This window comes from Watersipora subatra, chromosome 2 (assembly GCF_963576615.1).
Source record: "Watersipora subatra chromosome 2, tzWatSuba1.1, whole genome shotgun sequence".
Taxonomy (NCBI): Eukaryota; Metazoa; Bryozoa; class Gymnolaemata; order Cheilostomatida; family Watersiporidae; genus Watersipora; species Watersipora subatra.
Window position 1 is genome coordinate 18824875 of NC_088709.1, and position 17159 is coordinate 18842033.

Sequence of the window (17159 nt, forward strand, 5' to 3'; positions counted from 1 at the left end):
TAATCCGCATCCGTGTATCCAACTATTGATTTACCTTGTTTTCTAAAAACCAGGCATAAGTCTTTGGTGCCCTTCAGGTAACATATTACTCGTTTGGCTGTGGCCATGTGAGTCTAGGTTGATCAAGCGTTAAACTTGGCTAAGGCTCCCACTGCTTTAGCGATATCTGGACCAGTAGGAATGGCAGCATATAGGAGACTTTTTACCATCGATTGATAGAGATTGGGATCTGCTAATTTGCTTCCATCCTTGTGAATCAACTTTACATCATACATGTATGCTGCCAGAGTTGCGACAGGCTTGCAATTTTCCATGTTAAACTACTGAATTATTTGTTAAACGTAAGGCTTCTGACTTAGACGAGTAAAATTGTTTCCTCTCAACAATTAATCCCAGACAATGATGAAGTGGTCTGAGGTCTGTCATTTTTAACCAAGACGAGAAAGCTGATTTTAATTTGGTCATCTAAGCACCAGTGTCAGACATTATACACAGGTCATCTGCATAAACACTAATCATCATTTTCTTGTCAATTTTCTTGCAAATACACAAATAGTTGTCAGCAGAAGACTGCATGAAGTCTAGTTATTCAAGAAATTCATCTAATACCAAGTTTCAAAATTTAGGCGACTTTTATTCTATACAGCAAGCGATTCAGTTTACAGACTAAATTTTCTTTACCAAGAATGGCAAAACCCTCTGGCTGTTCAATATACATTTGTACATCTTCTAACAGTTTCCTATTCGGAAACGCCGTTTGTACATTCATTTGGTGTATCATCATATCTCTCTCAACAGCGTCTGATAAGAGTGCACACAAAGCTTTTTTGTGCATATCCCTTTGCCACAAGTCGAGCCTTAAATCTACTTATAGATCCATCAGATGAGTGTTTAGCCTTAAAAACCCATTTAGAGTCAATCGCTTTGCGATCGGGTGGATGATCAATTAGTTTCCCTGTACCATTGTTGATCCGTGATTAATACTCATCATTGCTGACTTTGATCTAGGCATCATGATTTGTACTATTCTGTGCTTGGGACAAACTAAGAGGCTCCACAATGTTGATTGCTGAGTGAGCAGAGTGACCAAGGTTTGTGAAGTCATCAATGCCAAACCGAACAATTGGTTGAGTCAAATGTGTTGATTGCCTATTAGTTACTGTCGGTGTTAAATGAGCCTTTTCATTTTCTGATAGATAATATCCACCGCTTCAGCATTGTTTACGTTTGTCCTTGTTGACTGATTTGATAAACCGAGTTTGCTTTCATCGAAGCTGACATCACATCTTACCTCTGTACCTCTATTTTCTTAGTGATAGGATCATAGAGTCTGTAGGCTTCAGACCTAAGACTATACCCCAAAAACACCATTGATTCTGCTTTCTCATCAAGTTTACCTCTCAGCTGATCAGGTATGTGGGCATAGGCCAGACATCCAAGAAAAATTTTGTGCCTAAGATCAGGTTTTCCGTTGTTCCACTTTTCACACGAAGTTGTATTCTATTCAGGTGCTCATGTGGGGAGGTGATTCTGAATGTATATTGCGGTCGATATTGCTTCTGCTCAAAATGACTTCGAAGTTTGAGATTAAGAAATTAACGAGCAAGAGCCTCACAAACAATACGATTAAATCTCTTAGCACAGCTGTTTTGTTGTGGAGAATATTGAGAAGTGACTTGATGATGTATACCTTGGGCTGACAGGTAACTCTCAAACTCATTAGATGTATATCTTCCACCACCATCATTTCCTAGTGTACCTATAGTCTGTCTAGTTTGATTTGTCACTTATGTTTTGTAAGTTCTAAAAGCCTGGAACAAGCTAGATTTGTCGTGTAAAAAAGATACATGAACATGCCTACTAAAATCAATTGATAAACAAAATGAAATACTTTCTACCACCTAAAGATTTATCTCGCATAGGGCCACACACATCCATATGTACCAATTCAAGAATCTTATTTGATTTAATGCTACGGTCAGGTTGAAATGGCCGTTGAGATATTTGACCTTTCACACAAGCTTCACAGATGCCAATTTCGCTGGTAACATTACAACCGTTTTCACACCAGTGATTCATGTTTTTGAGGCTACTTACATTTGCATGAGTGAGACTTTGATGCCACAGGAGGGAGGAAGAGGCGGCAGCATTAGCAGTATGATTAGCAGACTTGACATCAAGGTTGTATAGCCTGTTGTTTACTACAGATCCGGATGCTATTAACATCCTTCTTTGATTATTAATTAGCATCATGAATGTCTGACTATATATCCTCTTGGTGCAGCTGCTTTTACAGAAAATAGATTTTTAAGTGCATTTTTTAAGTACATTTTAAAGTGTAGCACATCTAGTTTTATTTCTATGAATTGTTATTTGCAGCTGTATAATACCTTTTCCGATTACTTTAACCTGTGACCACTCGGCAACAACAACGTACTCAGCTGAATCTAGCTTAAAATAATCACAAAAAGCAGCTTTATTTTGTCCCATTTGACTGGTAGCGCCGCTGTCAATCAGCCATTTTTGAGAATCAACATCTGCCTCCAACACAGTGAATGCCGATTCATCATCTTTGCTATTATCATTGAGTGTAGATATTTTGGTTTGATGTGCACTTGATTTACTGTTGTAATATCCAAGACCTTGGTCTCGACCGTGATGTAATAGACGGCTCTGATTATAGTTGTTTTTAGGACAACTATTTCAATAATGTTCTAAAGAACTACAGATATAGCAGCCTTTGGACTGTTGCTGACTATGTTTAAAGGGGTTACTTGCTGACAGCAAAGCATTGTCAGAATTTGCTTTAGGTCTGACATTACCAGAATCGATGGCTGAAGCCAGTGCTCTTTGTTTCCTTTTTAGTTCTTCATTAAGCAGTGTTTGTGTGGCAAACTGTAAAGTTATATTGTCACCGCGAGCCTTGAGTGCAGTCACTACCATCGAATAGCTTTCCAGGAGGCTTTCAAGTAGGATCATATCTTGGTCTTCCTAGCTAGCATTAGCATTAATAGCTTGAAGTTTATCAGTGATAGCTTTCATGTAACGTAGGTGATCTTTAATTGATAAACCTTCATAACTGTCCTAAGGTACCATTCGTTGAATAAATAATTTCTTCGCTAGCATTACACATTTAAAGTGAGCTCTCAGCTTGTTCTGCGCAATTCCTGGGTCTTCACATTCATTGAAGAGTGAAGACTAAGACTATCACATAAGACTATCACTGACCAAAAGCTCTATGTGAGAAAAACTTTTGCTTGACTTCTTTTTGTACTCGGCTCTACCAGCAGTGTTAGCATCATCGTCTAGAGTAACGGTTCCATTCACATATTTAAATAAGTCCTTAGCTATGAGTAGGTGTTTGAGTTTGAATTTCCATGTGGCATAGTTATCAGTGTTTAGCTTATCTATAGCCCAGCTTTTTTCATCCATAGTTCTTTGATATAATATTTAATGGGTTGACTGGGCCTATAATCTGTTGTTTGGAAAGTTTGAATATTCAGTTTATTGACAGAAAATTTATTAGCTGCGTTCATCATGACAGTTGTGAACAAAGGTGAGAGCTTTATATGAAAATGGTATGGGTACCAAAAAGCAACAAACTTTCAGAAAGCGCAATGAGAAAGCACAATGAGAAAGCACAATTAAAACAATAAAACTGCTATTATAGCAACAAAAATTACACAGTTTCTGGTAAACCAATAAACTGGGCAATAGATATAAAGGAAACAAAATTTCAACATGGTGTCATGATTGTGGTATGACACTCTGCAAGGGAGATTGATTTCAAAATCACAATTCCTACTGACTAACATTGGCACTAGCATGTTTTTAGTTATAAATACTATCTTATTCTGACTTGAAAATTATTTCTATGGAAATAAATATAATAATCATCAAAGTGAATCATCAATTGCAAAAAATTGAATTTCTTTGATTGATTAATTAATTCAACCGTATTAGGCTGAAATAGCCTTCAAAACCTACTTACGAAAAGGATTACAATGCAACCAGAAATGTGCTAAAAGGAAATATTTAGGCTTAATATAACACCTAGTCACTCTAAACAAAAATTAAATTAAAAAAACAAATAATAAAAAATTTTCAATTAAATCAAAGGCGTCATAGTAAAAATTTATTTCCTTTAAAGTTGAGGAGAAACGGGTTCAGCAAGCGTTTGATTACTCCAGTGCTCTTTGCAGTACAAACATTACAACTCATGCTTTGCTTTTAGTTTCCTTCAGCCTTTATATCTGTTGACTAGTGTATTTAGTACTAACATGTTACATGATAAAGATTAAAGACCACAGGGACTACAAAAGAGTAACAACAAAACATTCAACTTAATGGTCAGTTCCTCTCTGAGTTTCTCGTGGAGGTTTAAGAGTTACTCAGTCTGATGTAAAAAGAATAAAGAAGTAATATTAATTAGGTTTTTCAGAAATATAATAAATGTAATGAATGTTTTCGATGGCAAACAACCAATTATATAGGCTAATGCACCTGAGTGAGCCATGTTTGATATATTTTTGAGCAGATATAATGTGCCCATTACGCAGGCCAAAAGGTAGTATGATGACACGATATCGGCTATGTTACTTTTTCAATACTCAGGGCTTCATTTCAATAATAATTCAAGTCACTAAGTTTTAGTCATAAAAACAGAATATTTAATGATATTAGCCAATTCAATAAATTTTTAAAACTAACTAACTGAATGATGACTGGCATCAGCATTCTAGAGAATAAGTGGAATGCTCGCTGGTGCACTGTGAATACTTGTGCTATGCAGATTATTTCTCGCAAGCTTGATGCTTGTAAAAATATTCAGAGAATGTTGTAGTATGTTTTGGGTTGTGCACAAGAATGAATATATATGGTTACGTGCAGAGGTATTTATATCCTAGAGGGAGGGCCTTAGCAAGTTGAAGAGTGGCTAGCTATATCAGAGTTACAATGATCTGTAGTGAGCAGCAAACAGGCCCCACCCTCAACACATGATTATATTATAGCTAGACCTATTATACACATATAATGTTTACACACACCACAACGCTTACTGATGGCTATGTAAAGTTTATTGTTCATTCCAGTCCACATCCCTCGTAACTTTCCAAATCAAGGGTTATGAATCACCATCTACTAGCCTACGTATAACTATCCTTAGCATTAAAAATATCATTACTAATTGTTTACTTTTACAGATAGCCAAATTATGCCAAAATTGATAAAACATATGTTCAATACACTCATTTGCTACAAAAAGTAAATAGTTATGTGTTTGAAATTAAGCAAACTATTGCAAAACCGAGCTTACTTGCTCTTTTCACCGAGTTGAGTACAACTGCTGAGTACCATAACGCAGTGATTTGGTACATCTGACATATTGCTCAGATCATGATGAATTAATTAGTTTCATTGATTGGTCAGCTTTGACTTCAAGGCAGAGCTTATTACAAAACATGCTAGGACAAATCTCAAATGCATGGAGCGGACAACTCTTTTTTTGACTAGGTGAATTCTGACCGATATTTTAGATGGATAATCAAAAACATTGCAATGGTATTTTAAGACTTGTAAATCAATGTTAGTACAACAAACTTTTTTAGTATGTAGAACTACATGTGCATACTACTTACAGTTTTTGTACAAGTACAGTTTTAGAAGGTTTTAAAAAGCCATTGCGCTAAGAATATGAAATGCAAATAAATGATTCAAATCGTTTAAAAGAGTAAATAACATAATTAAATTAAATGAATAGATAATGGGAAAGTATTGAGCATATGAAAACAATAGATTTGAAGGATAAAAAATGTAACGATTAAATGTTTAAAATATTTACAAACAGGATTGAAGCAAAATGTAAGGTTTTTTGCACTTTTGTCAACTTTTGCAGTAATAATGTACATGCATAGAACATCTACCCATTTTACTACTTGCTTGTACATGATGCAACGGAGTTTAGAGAAAAATATACCATTTTTAACGAAGTTGTCATATCGTCCTATGTTTACCTGTTTACCTTTGTCTACATTCTTTCAGCTATTCAAACAACTCAAACAGTTTAAATTTTATAAGCTAATATTATATATTTACAGCTGCAAACCCTTATCTTTAAATGTTTTTATCTAAAATATGTGTTTCGTTATATATACATATATATATATATATATATATATATATATATATATATATATATATATATATATATATATATATATATATATATATATATATATATATATATATAAGTTTATTTTAATCTATTTAACTATTCTATTTTATTCTAATCTATGTAACTAGAAATTCCACTGTCATACAGCCCACGACCAAAGTGATATTGGAAAAAAAGAAAGGGTACTGATGGTTGAGAAATGCAGTATTAGCAGTCAAATGGCAGTGCAGTGCAGTAGGATAACTGCAATGGTAGCTGTAATGTACTGGGTGTGGGTGTTATTATATACAACAAACAGTAATAATGAAAGGAAAAGATTATATGTTTATATCTCTCCCCCTGCAATAGGAGAAATGCAATATTGGCCAATATTAGAAGTAAAATGCACTGATATTATTAGAATAACCAATATTATTAATATAGTAATAATATAAAACCAATGCACAATTTTGTTGACATTTTAAAACGTCATAGCTAACAATATCAAGAAGTATCAAAAAGAATATTCAAGTTTAGGTATAGTAATACAGTAATAATAGAAAACCAATACACAATTTTGTTTACATTTCAAAATTTCATAGCTAACATTATCAAGAAGTATCAAGAAGAATATCCAAACTTATAATTAAATATCGTAATAATCTCATAAGAAGAATCGTTAGAAAAAAATATCATCGTCATTTCCTTTACTTACACTGCGTTGGACATCAGTTAGAATACCAAAGTACTCAAATGTGTCTAAAATGTCAGTTACTTTAAAATCAGCAAAAATGAAACGATTTCTGTACTCCTACGTTAATTACAGAAACCTTCGGCAATTCGACAATGCTATAGACTGGTGAAATGTGCAATTTATTTTTTCGTGAAATGCGCAAGACTTAATCGCTCTATTCTCTGTCGCTCGGCGTTTCAATTGCCAGTTTTAACTTTGATAAAAGTGAGGCTCAGCAAGTTTTAATAACGATTTTTGTCCAAATAAATCTGTCTATTTGTGTATAATCTTATCAGATGGGTAAGTTTTAAGATAATGTCGACGGTTCACAAAGACTTGGTAACATATTTAAATAGGCTTATATGTGTTTTGTATTGTTATTATACTTTAACGACTCTACAAAACGATGGTTAAATTTGTTGATGAAATTTTGAGACAATGGTTTGTCTCATTGTTGATGAATAATTTTCGGGAGTTGTGTGCACATGTGCATTTATTTTAAATCTCCCAACCAATCGCTTCGCTCGTGTTTGGTCGTGGGATAAGTTTGTTTTAAATATTTTATATTAATTTTTGGTAGCTTGCTCTGACAATTATGAAGCTTCTATTTACAAATATAGTTTTGTTTGTTCATCTTTTCATTTTTCTAGCCATTACCAATGCTTACACATGTCTCTACTGCAGCTGATATATACAGCCACTAACGACGCAGCTAGTGACAAAACTTTGACTGGTTGCAGAAAAAAAACCTGTAGAATACTACTACTGTTATGTGGCAACTTTGAAAGAATTCAAGGAATACTCACTAATTTATGGCTAAAAAGAACAAGTTTGTCAGATTTCTGCATCCGTGCTTTAGTTAAATATTCTGTTGCTAAATGGATATAAAAAACAACCATGTTTGAATTTAAAGACTCATCGATATGCAGCAGAGTATAAAAATAAAAATAAATCAGCAAAACTTTGCTGATTAGTTATCCAATATAGTCAGTTATTTTCATGAAATGTTGGGTAAATGCATTTAGTAGCCAACCTATTAGTTTTTTACCAAGCTACCTAAAACAACTAACAAGCAACTCAATCCTTGCTGGCAGCTACATGTCACCCAAAAATATGATTTCTTAATAGCTATTTTTTCAAAAGCTTTGCATAGCAATTGATACATAAGAAACTTTTGGTAAAGAGATTCAAAATCCACTCAATGTCTAACACATTCTGAGTGGCAACTTTTTTTATGTAAATGTTGTAAGCTGCCATTAGCAGAAATGCATTGATGACTCGAAAAATTATATCACTAGTTTTTTTAAATCTTTTAGTTTTTTGTTATATTTATACTAGTTTTTGTTGAACATATACAACTACATTCTCATACCCATTTTTCTATTCGTGTTGAGCAAAGTTCTTGACAAGTGAAACAAACGTTTAACATGCTCAAGTTATTGGCCAGAGTGTAATAAATATACTTCAAGGAACAATAATTTCTCAGTCTATTGACACCCTTTGATTATCTGCTTTTGTAATTTGTGGATTATTTTTACAGCTTTACTTGTTACTGCATTTTAAATCAAGGAAGTTCTGTTGGATGATTGTAGTGATAATGCTGATTAATGTTCTCATGTTTTATAGTAGAGAAACACACCGCCAAGGCTAGTGTTATAAGCTATTTTGGGTGGTTCTAACACTTATTCTAGAACTGTCAGATTAACCCGAAGGAATGCATTTTGCAACGCATCCAGTCTGACAGAGCCAGGTAGCCATTTCACTTGCCCAATGTGCAAAAGACAGAGGTGGATTTTTAATGTGCCCACATTGTCAGTGCGGTACACAGAGCCTTCAAATCATGGTCTAGATTCGAAAGACCCAGCAATTTTGGGTTGAAAGCTTGCTGAGAGTTTTATGTCAGATCGGCATTAAGCAGGGCTTGAACCACCAACCCCATGGTTGACAAAGACACTACCACTAGGCCATCCTGACATCTTAAAGTGCAATAACTACAACTGCAAAAAACTTATTTTAATTGCATATATTTATAAGCACAAAGCGAACATTGTTTTCTTGGGAAAAATATAATCTTATTCATGACTAGCATAGAGATAAAAAGCTAAAGCAGCAGCTTTTAAGCAAATGGACTGAAAGAAATGTCTAATATCTACATAGACAGCTTCTAAAGCATCAAATATTCATATGATTCTAAAAAGACTGTCACTCATTTCACGACGTTATAAAATAATGGAATTCTATGAGCGTATGTCAGTTCATTCTTGGTAACAGTTCACCATCAGTAGCTGAGCTCATCTCTTTGCAAACTTTAGTCTCTCTTGGTTTTGGCTACAGCTCTTCATGATGCACTGTTGTAAGAAGTTACATACATATAATAGATACAAGGTAGTTGGTAGTAGGTGTGAGCAATAATTTGTTCTTTCAAATAATAGCTAGATGTAATAAAAAAGCCTCACAAATGTAAGTAAATCAGCCTTTGCTATTTACGATATTTAAACTTTACCAGATGTTGAGAAAATGCTTTAAAAAATCTGTAGGTCTACAGTCTCGGTTACATTAAGTACACAAACAACTATATTTTACTAGATAGACTTCATAGGAGCTTTTAGAAACAGCTTTTCACTCTTAAGACGCTGATGAGATTTTACTGGTGAACATTGCTAATAGTAATAAATGGCTAGTAATGACAAAGACAACTAGATGGTTGTCTCAGTCTAACTAGTGACAGTTTTATTCACTGTTACTCACTGTATTATGATGTATTGAGCTTATAGCAAGTGTACCTGCTGTGTTTTGTTTAGATTTGAGCTGATCATCTTGACTAGCTTGCAGGTGCTTTCGCTGCAGTTCTCTGTCAGCATACAGAGTTTGTCTAAGTTTCTGCTTTCTCTCTTTATTAGGAGTCGTCACAGTCTTTATGCCATTGCTGTTCAACTCAAGGAATATATTTGTTTCCTTGTTAAACTCTGGCCAAACAGGTATACCTTCTGCAAGTGTTGTAGGCTCATTTGGATTTCTGTAAGGAATATTTACCTACCAGTAAGATTAAAATACAATTTATCGTAATAATTCTAAGAGATCGTTCATTATGGTCTGGCAGTGATGATACAAATTGTCTTCTAGAGACTGCGCATTATATATTGCAAAAGTTGGTAAAAATTAGTGCATTGTAAAGGCAACCTCCATGTTCTCTTTAATGCTCCACAAAAATTAAAACAACTGAGTGCAAGGCAATATGAAATATATATTTGATAATATATATAAACATACAAGCAATTCAATGTGTGCACATAGACTAAACAGCATGCAAGAGTCTGCCAAGGATCTCTATCTTCTTTGACTCATTCAGGGTTCTCATAAACTTTGTCGTCTTTGTCTTGCTCTGCCCCATCGGTAGACCAGTATACTTTGGAGCTTGTCTGGCATTCTTCCTATTGTTAACCTTTACAAGAGTACCTCGCAGACCCTCAGAGGCGTGCTGCGATTTGAGCAGCTAAGGCTCTCCATGGTCAAGAGGTGGTTTTGCCTCAGAGAACTCTATTCTCTGTTCCTTGTTTTCACTATCACTTCGATAGCTTCGGTTTTAGCAGCTTTCTCATTACTATCACTTTGATAGCTTCGGTTCTAGCAGCTTTTTCATTACTATCACTAGAATAGCCTCTGTTAGAGCATCCAGAGATCTGCCACATCTTGCGGAGTCAGGATCTTCGATCCTACCGTGTTCCCTTTACTGCTCCCCAAAAAATCAACACCACTGAGCACAAAGCAATAAGATATATATATATATATATATATATTTGATAATACATATAAGCATACAAGCAATTCAATTTGTGTGCATACACTGATCAGCATGCAAAGGACTGCCTGGGATCTTTGTCTTCCTTGTCTCATCTGGGCTCCTTATGTACTATTTCATCCTTTACTTGCTCCACCCTATCAGTAGATCAGTCGGTCTCTACAGCTGACCTTTGGTCGACTGGAAGTCTCACTGGCGGCCATGTCTTCTTGCTGAGCCAAGGCTCAGCTTAGTAGTGACGTCAGTCCTAAGTCAGTTAGGAGCCGACCTTCACCTCGACGAACTTGCGCTATTGGGTAATAATTAGGTCGGAACTGCTTCGTCACTAATCACAACTCTACGAAATCAATTTAAAATGTAATATTTATTTTTTTTAAAGTACAGCTAAAATCATTAGCAAGCATTAAATTTAGCTTTCTTGAAAGTATTCTTTCATCTATCTATTATATATATATATATATATATATATATATATATATATATACATGAAAAGATACTGAGAGTTTTTGGACCTTTTTTGCCGGCCTATTGATTCAAGTTCTTTGAAACATTCCTTCATCAGAAATGGCGAGGCAAAAGTTGATTTTCAACAAGTACACACGCATGCAAATTGCACTGAATTTTGATGCCATATGTGAACTTTACATATAGATGGTATTCACTATTAGTTATAAACTGGGCTAAATCCTGTCAAGCCATTGGTTATTCTTAGTTTACAATTTAGAAGAGGTTTCTCAGAATATGTCAAAAAAGTTCCGTGTAATAACACTAATGTAAATTAATTTATTTATCTTAGTCATACCCAGGTCAGGCAATATATATATGGCCAACTTTTGTCAAGTTGGCCATATATATATATATATATATATATATATTACTGGCCAACTTGACAAAAGTTGGCCATATATATATTGCCTGACCTGGGTATGACTAAGATAAATAAATTAATTTACATTAGTGTTATTACAGGGAACTTTTTTGACATATTCTGAGAAACCTCTTCTAAATTGTAAACTAAGAATAACCAATGGCTTGACAGGATTTAGCCCAGTTTATAACTAATAGTGAATACCATCTATATGTAAAGTTCACATATGGCATCAAAATTCAGTGCAATTTGCATGCGTGTGTACTTGTTGAAAATCAACTTTTGCCTCGCCATTTCTGATGAAGGAATGTTTCAAAGAACTTGAATCAATAGGCCGGCAAAAAAGGTCCAAAAACTCTCAGTATCTTTTCATGTTTTTGTGCAGAACCAAACAATATGCCACTCTAATTACTATAATATATTTTGCAGTAAGCCACTTGACTGAACTGATGTTCCATGTGAAGACTGGCTCCAAAATTCAAGCTAGTTAAAGATGCCATAACATAACTAGCTAGGATGAGCAAAAATAATGTATGTAACAGTAATTGTGCATGCTTTATTACCATAAGACCTACAGTATACTTTAATATATTTCATATACTGTCAATGTTTCAAAAATGCACTAAACTGTTAGCTGAAGTGATCGCACTTAAGTTGCTAAAAGTTTATAATATTAAGCTGCAAAATTATATTCACCATTGAGCAAAAATATGATGAGATTATAACGTGCTGTGATATTCAGTGATAACGATCCATCATCAACTGGAAGTGCAATGAGACTACAATGTGAGTATACTATGATTAGAATAAGACTTGATTGTGACTGTCTTGTAACTACAATGATACCATAACATGACTATAGTATGATTATAAAACAGCCAAGTAGCTATAACTATATATAATTACCATGCTACCATAATGTGTGCAATGGAATACAATCAATAGCGAGTCTATACTATTATTTTAGAGGTTTACGCAGTGAAAATTATTTCTCTAAATAATAAAAAACTAGACATAACATCCTGTATATTATAAGCTATATTTGGTTGGCATCAAAACTAACGATTATTAGTTTTAAGATTTTATAACCATTTAATGTTACAGACTCAAGAACAGATAAGGTCTATAAAAAATATGATGCCAAACTAAATTAATAAAATAACAGAATAACATGTTTCATATAGAAAAAATCATAGTGGAATATATTTATGAGCTTATGAGAGTCCAAAAGGAGTTACTGGATAAATATTATTAACTATTGTGCTGGTAACACTCAACCAGATAGAACACAATCGCTTAAAATTTACATAAAATCAAAAATAAATAATAAAGAGCTGCAGTGTAACAGCTAATATTGCTTAGGAACTAAATAAGATATTAGCTCAGCATACTTAACCTTGTATTTCATATTGGGTAGTTTGCTATCTACCTTTTTCATGAGCTCAGGATAAGGTATGACTACTTTGAGACTAATAGTCCTTTTAAGATCTATAAAGAAGGTATGCTATATAAAATGGCCTAGGCAAGTATGCAAGTTGCAGAACAGTGTATGTGGTCCAAAGAGAGCAAAAAACCAATTTATCCTGGTCAGCTCAAATTATAGTTTACCCTGATTTGGCAAAGTTGCTCCACAATTGCATGATTACTTTGGACAAAGCCTTGTCTTCTTCCTCTGATAAACTTGTTAAACCTTTAGCTGTGATGGAATCTGCATCTCGTAGATCTACACAATTAAAAACATTATGTAATTTCAGTGCTTATCAACATATCTTATATCAGCCTATACAGTTAGGTAGAGTCACTAAGACCATATTTTAGATCGGCCGATACAATCACACAGAGTAACTAACACCATACTTTAGATCCGCCTATACAATCACACAGAGTTACTAACACCATACTTTTAATCTGACTATTCATAGATACATGTAGCTACACAAACACCCTATTAAGGTCACAGCAAAAAGGTAAGAGCTTTTTTTAATCTGCCAAGTTGAAAATGCAATTTATCCATAGGTTTGTCTACTCTTGGAAAGCATGATCAACTCTCAGTGAGACAACCCTAACTATTTTTATAAACCAAAATAAAAATTATATCGCCTATTTATAAAATATTGAATAATGGTATTGACTCGCCAAAAATTACAACTTCCCTTATTCTTAGTTAGAGCACATAAACTATCAGCTAATAAAGAAGTAAGTGTAGCTTGCCTGTATGTAGTTTATGATGCAGCTATAGAAAATACCTTTCATTGTATAGGTATTAGCTTTTTATGTCAGGACCTTAACTAAACTAATAGGAGCTACAATCATACCTGTCCAAAACTCAGATTTATCATCCTTCAAAAATGGAGTGCCGAATACAAATAAAACTTCATCAGCATGGTCGGCAGCCACTTGAGCATTCCAAGATGGATGAGGCCACATAGTGTTAGTTCCTTTTCGTTCAACAATCTTGGTGAAATAGTAGGCATACGTTGATTTGGAAGACTCTGAGTGCTCTTCTAAGTTGAATGTTATGTCGATGCCATAGAAATGATCTCCTGTGCAATATAATTTACACATTGTGGAGGGCTCACTAATTTAATAGACTGTTAAAGTTAAAATACTTTTTTTGCAAGCAGCTAACATTAGCAAATCTTATGCCACTGAGTTTTGAGTAAAAAAGGTTTTCCGTGATTTCATTAAGAGATGAAGGCATGTTCCTGGTCCAGCAAAAAAAATTATCTGTGTTCACCAAAGTAATTTTCATAGAAAAAGACATCAAATACCATTTATTGGAGTAAAGATTAGTGATTTTTGGTTAAACCAATAGCATGTTCTGAATATCAAATGGAACTAAATCATTAGGTCGAAGTATTTCTATAATATTCTGCCAAAAGCTAAAAAGTTACAACAACGATAGCATGGCTGTATTCATAATAGATTAGAAACAGTGTAGTTTCAAAAAACATTTGATATTATCAATCATTGCTGGATAAGCTGGAAAAATGAATGTGCCTTCATTTTGTGTGTTTTAAATAGCAAAGGTCAAAAGGTTGTAAGAGTAAGTCCAAAGATGTTTTAGGGCTTATGAGCACTTAATCGTAATTTATGATCTTACCAAGGAACTCAATAAGGTGAGATGTTCTTTCAAAATCATCATCCGTAGAATTCAGTTCATAAGCTGTAGTGATGTATTGTAAACACAGCTGTGGAGAAAGAGGAGCAATTTCTGTTCTACATTTCCTCAACACATACTCTTCCACGGCCTCATTTGATATTCCCTCGCTGAACAAGGATGCATTAGACAACAATAGTTCAAATGCATAGGCTAGCAAACCTTCCTGACCATTCACTCCAGACATCAGATCAAACCTGTAGGACAGAATAAGCAATGCTTTGGGAATATTTTTGCATTTAACATTTAACCAAGAGAGCGAGATATTGTAAGAGTTATATGCACTTGAGAATAATAGAACAACTTCAAAACTACAATGAGCGGTAACTTTTCAATCATTTTTATATTTGTTGGTTAAGCTGATTAAATAGTATAAATATAGCTACCGCTTTGACAAGCTAGAAAGTCTCTAAACTAAAAAAAACTTACAATCGACTGGCTAACCAACTTTCTACAGCTGCAGATTGCAGCATCTTGTCTGGGTTTCAGTAAAGTAAAAATGAAGCATTTTTAAAGGGTAATTTTAGTATTGCTTAAGTATCTAACAAGCCTTGGTATTTTCTTGAATTGTTTTCAGCTCCAAATAAAAATAGGAATTGAATTTTACAAAAAGAACAGAGTGCACATTACTGAGAGAGCTACATTACTACATTACAAATAGAGCAAATCTAGTATTATGATTGGCTTAGATTTAAATTTTATTTTATACTCAACCTGTAACCACACTGAGAGAAACAGCTATTATATATGAGAAGTGATAGAAAATAAACACAATAGTTTACTAGAACCAGTTTAATACACTGACATGTGGCACACCTCAGTTATTGGTAGTCTGTATTCGTAGTGACACCAACTATTATTTCGAGAATTTCTATTTCCCTTTTGAATTGAGGTGTTTTTAATGTTGTAACCAAACTGCATGACAGGGAATAAAGAAAGCCATGATCCGTTGCTAATATTTCACAACATGAATAAAACTTTCTGTTCTCCTATATTCAATGTTTGTAAGTTATGCTTAAACACTATATTTCTAAGTATTGATGGTATGTTGAGTCTTTGATAGTAGACATATACAAGGTATGAATGTATCTATTGTTTGGTATTCGTGACATGGCAGATAACGACAATGTATGGCTACATATAATAGTGTATACCTCTGATATGACAGGTAAGTGCAGTGTATGGTTATATATAATAGTGTGTACCTCGATATAATAGATTAGTGCGGTGTATTGCTGTATATAGTAGTGTGTACCTCTGATATGACAGGTACCCACAGTGTATGGCTATATATAATAGTGTGTACCTTCGAGATAACAGGGATCTAAAGTGTATGGCTATGTATATTAGTACGTACCTTTGGGATGGCAGGTAGCTGTTCACATTTATGTCATCTGGAAAAAAATCCCCATCAGCTGTTGGCTTGAAGGCTGAATTGAAATGTTGTTTTATTTTTGCACTTGCAAGCAAAGAACTGAGTGGCACATTTCTAAGGCATTCATAAATGGAAAGATTTCCACCATCTGGACAGTGATTTTGACGGAGTGTGTTTTCCATTTCTTTCTTTGGGCTGGTTACCAAATCCCAGCTCCACGGTAGGAAGAGAGTACCAGACTAGAACATGATTTTACAGTGAAGTAGCGGCTCGTGAAGCAACAATAGTTGTTCCCTCAAACATCACAGTCAATGCACAAACAGACATTGTTTGTCTTTCTTAGGTCTCTGTATACAAATCTTTATTTACAAGTATGTCTGCCTTGAATGGTATTTCATATTGCAACAAAAGCCTTCAGCACTACTACCTTTTTACATTAGACCTGTTTTACCTCATACGGTCAGCACTTATATAATAAAATTAATCCTCACTGAGAACGCTGGCATTTTAGGGATTCTACATTACATGAACAGTAAAATACATGAGAATTACAAATTTAAAAAATGGTGGTTAAAAAACATGCCTAGTGGTTAGGCATGTTAGCACGCTTTTTAGCGTGCTAACATGCTTGTTAGCAGACTTGCGATTTAAATGTCGCGAGTCGAAAACCTCTGCAAAATGGATTTTTCATCGCTAGATTTCTAACCGCTATAACTAGACATCAGGATGAAAACACAAAGTTCAACAAAAAGACAAACAAATAATGATATTTTTATATATATAAATTTATTTAATTAGTGTTATAAAGTTTTTGCTTTATAACATAAATTTATATTTGAATATATGTTACAAAATATAACACAAATTTTAAAACATAAATTCTATGATACATTTTAAAATGCCTTCAACGTATATTTAAATCGATTTTCCCATTTTTCTAGTCTGTAAGGTTTATGCTGAAATAAAAAGTAAAAAATAATATATGTGTCTAAGATAAAGAAAAACTAAAATATAGATTTACTAACATATTGTAAGAGCAAAGTTTGTATGTCAGTTGTTTTTTCCGCAGT

General features: G+C 33.9%; 1 protein-coding gene across 1 annotated transcript in view; it reads right to left on the minus strand.

The window, feature by feature from the left end:
* Positions 1 to 9002: 9002 nt before the first annotated feature.
* LOC137388019 (acylcarnitine hydrolase-like) overlaps positions 9003 to 17159 on the minus strand; it is a 29668-nt gene continuing 21511 nt past the window's right edge. Inside the window, exons 5-10 of the mRNA XM_068074539.1 lie at positions 16072 to 16328; positions 14658 to 14911; positions 13870 to 14097; positions 13163 to 13277; positions 9671 to 9903; positions 9003 to 9235 (exon numbers count right to left, since the gene is read on the minus strand). Of these exons, the coding sequence (XP_067930640.1) occupies positions 9216 to 9235; positions 9671 to 9903; positions 13163 to 13277; positions 13870 to 14097; positions 14658 to 14911; positions 16072 to 16328 (1107 nt within the window). The 3' untranslated portion in view covers positions 9003 to 9215. The remainder of the gene's footprint in view (positions 9236 to 9670; positions 9904 to 13162; positions 13278 to 13869; positions 14098 to 14657; positions 14912 to 16071; positions 16329 to 17159) is intronic.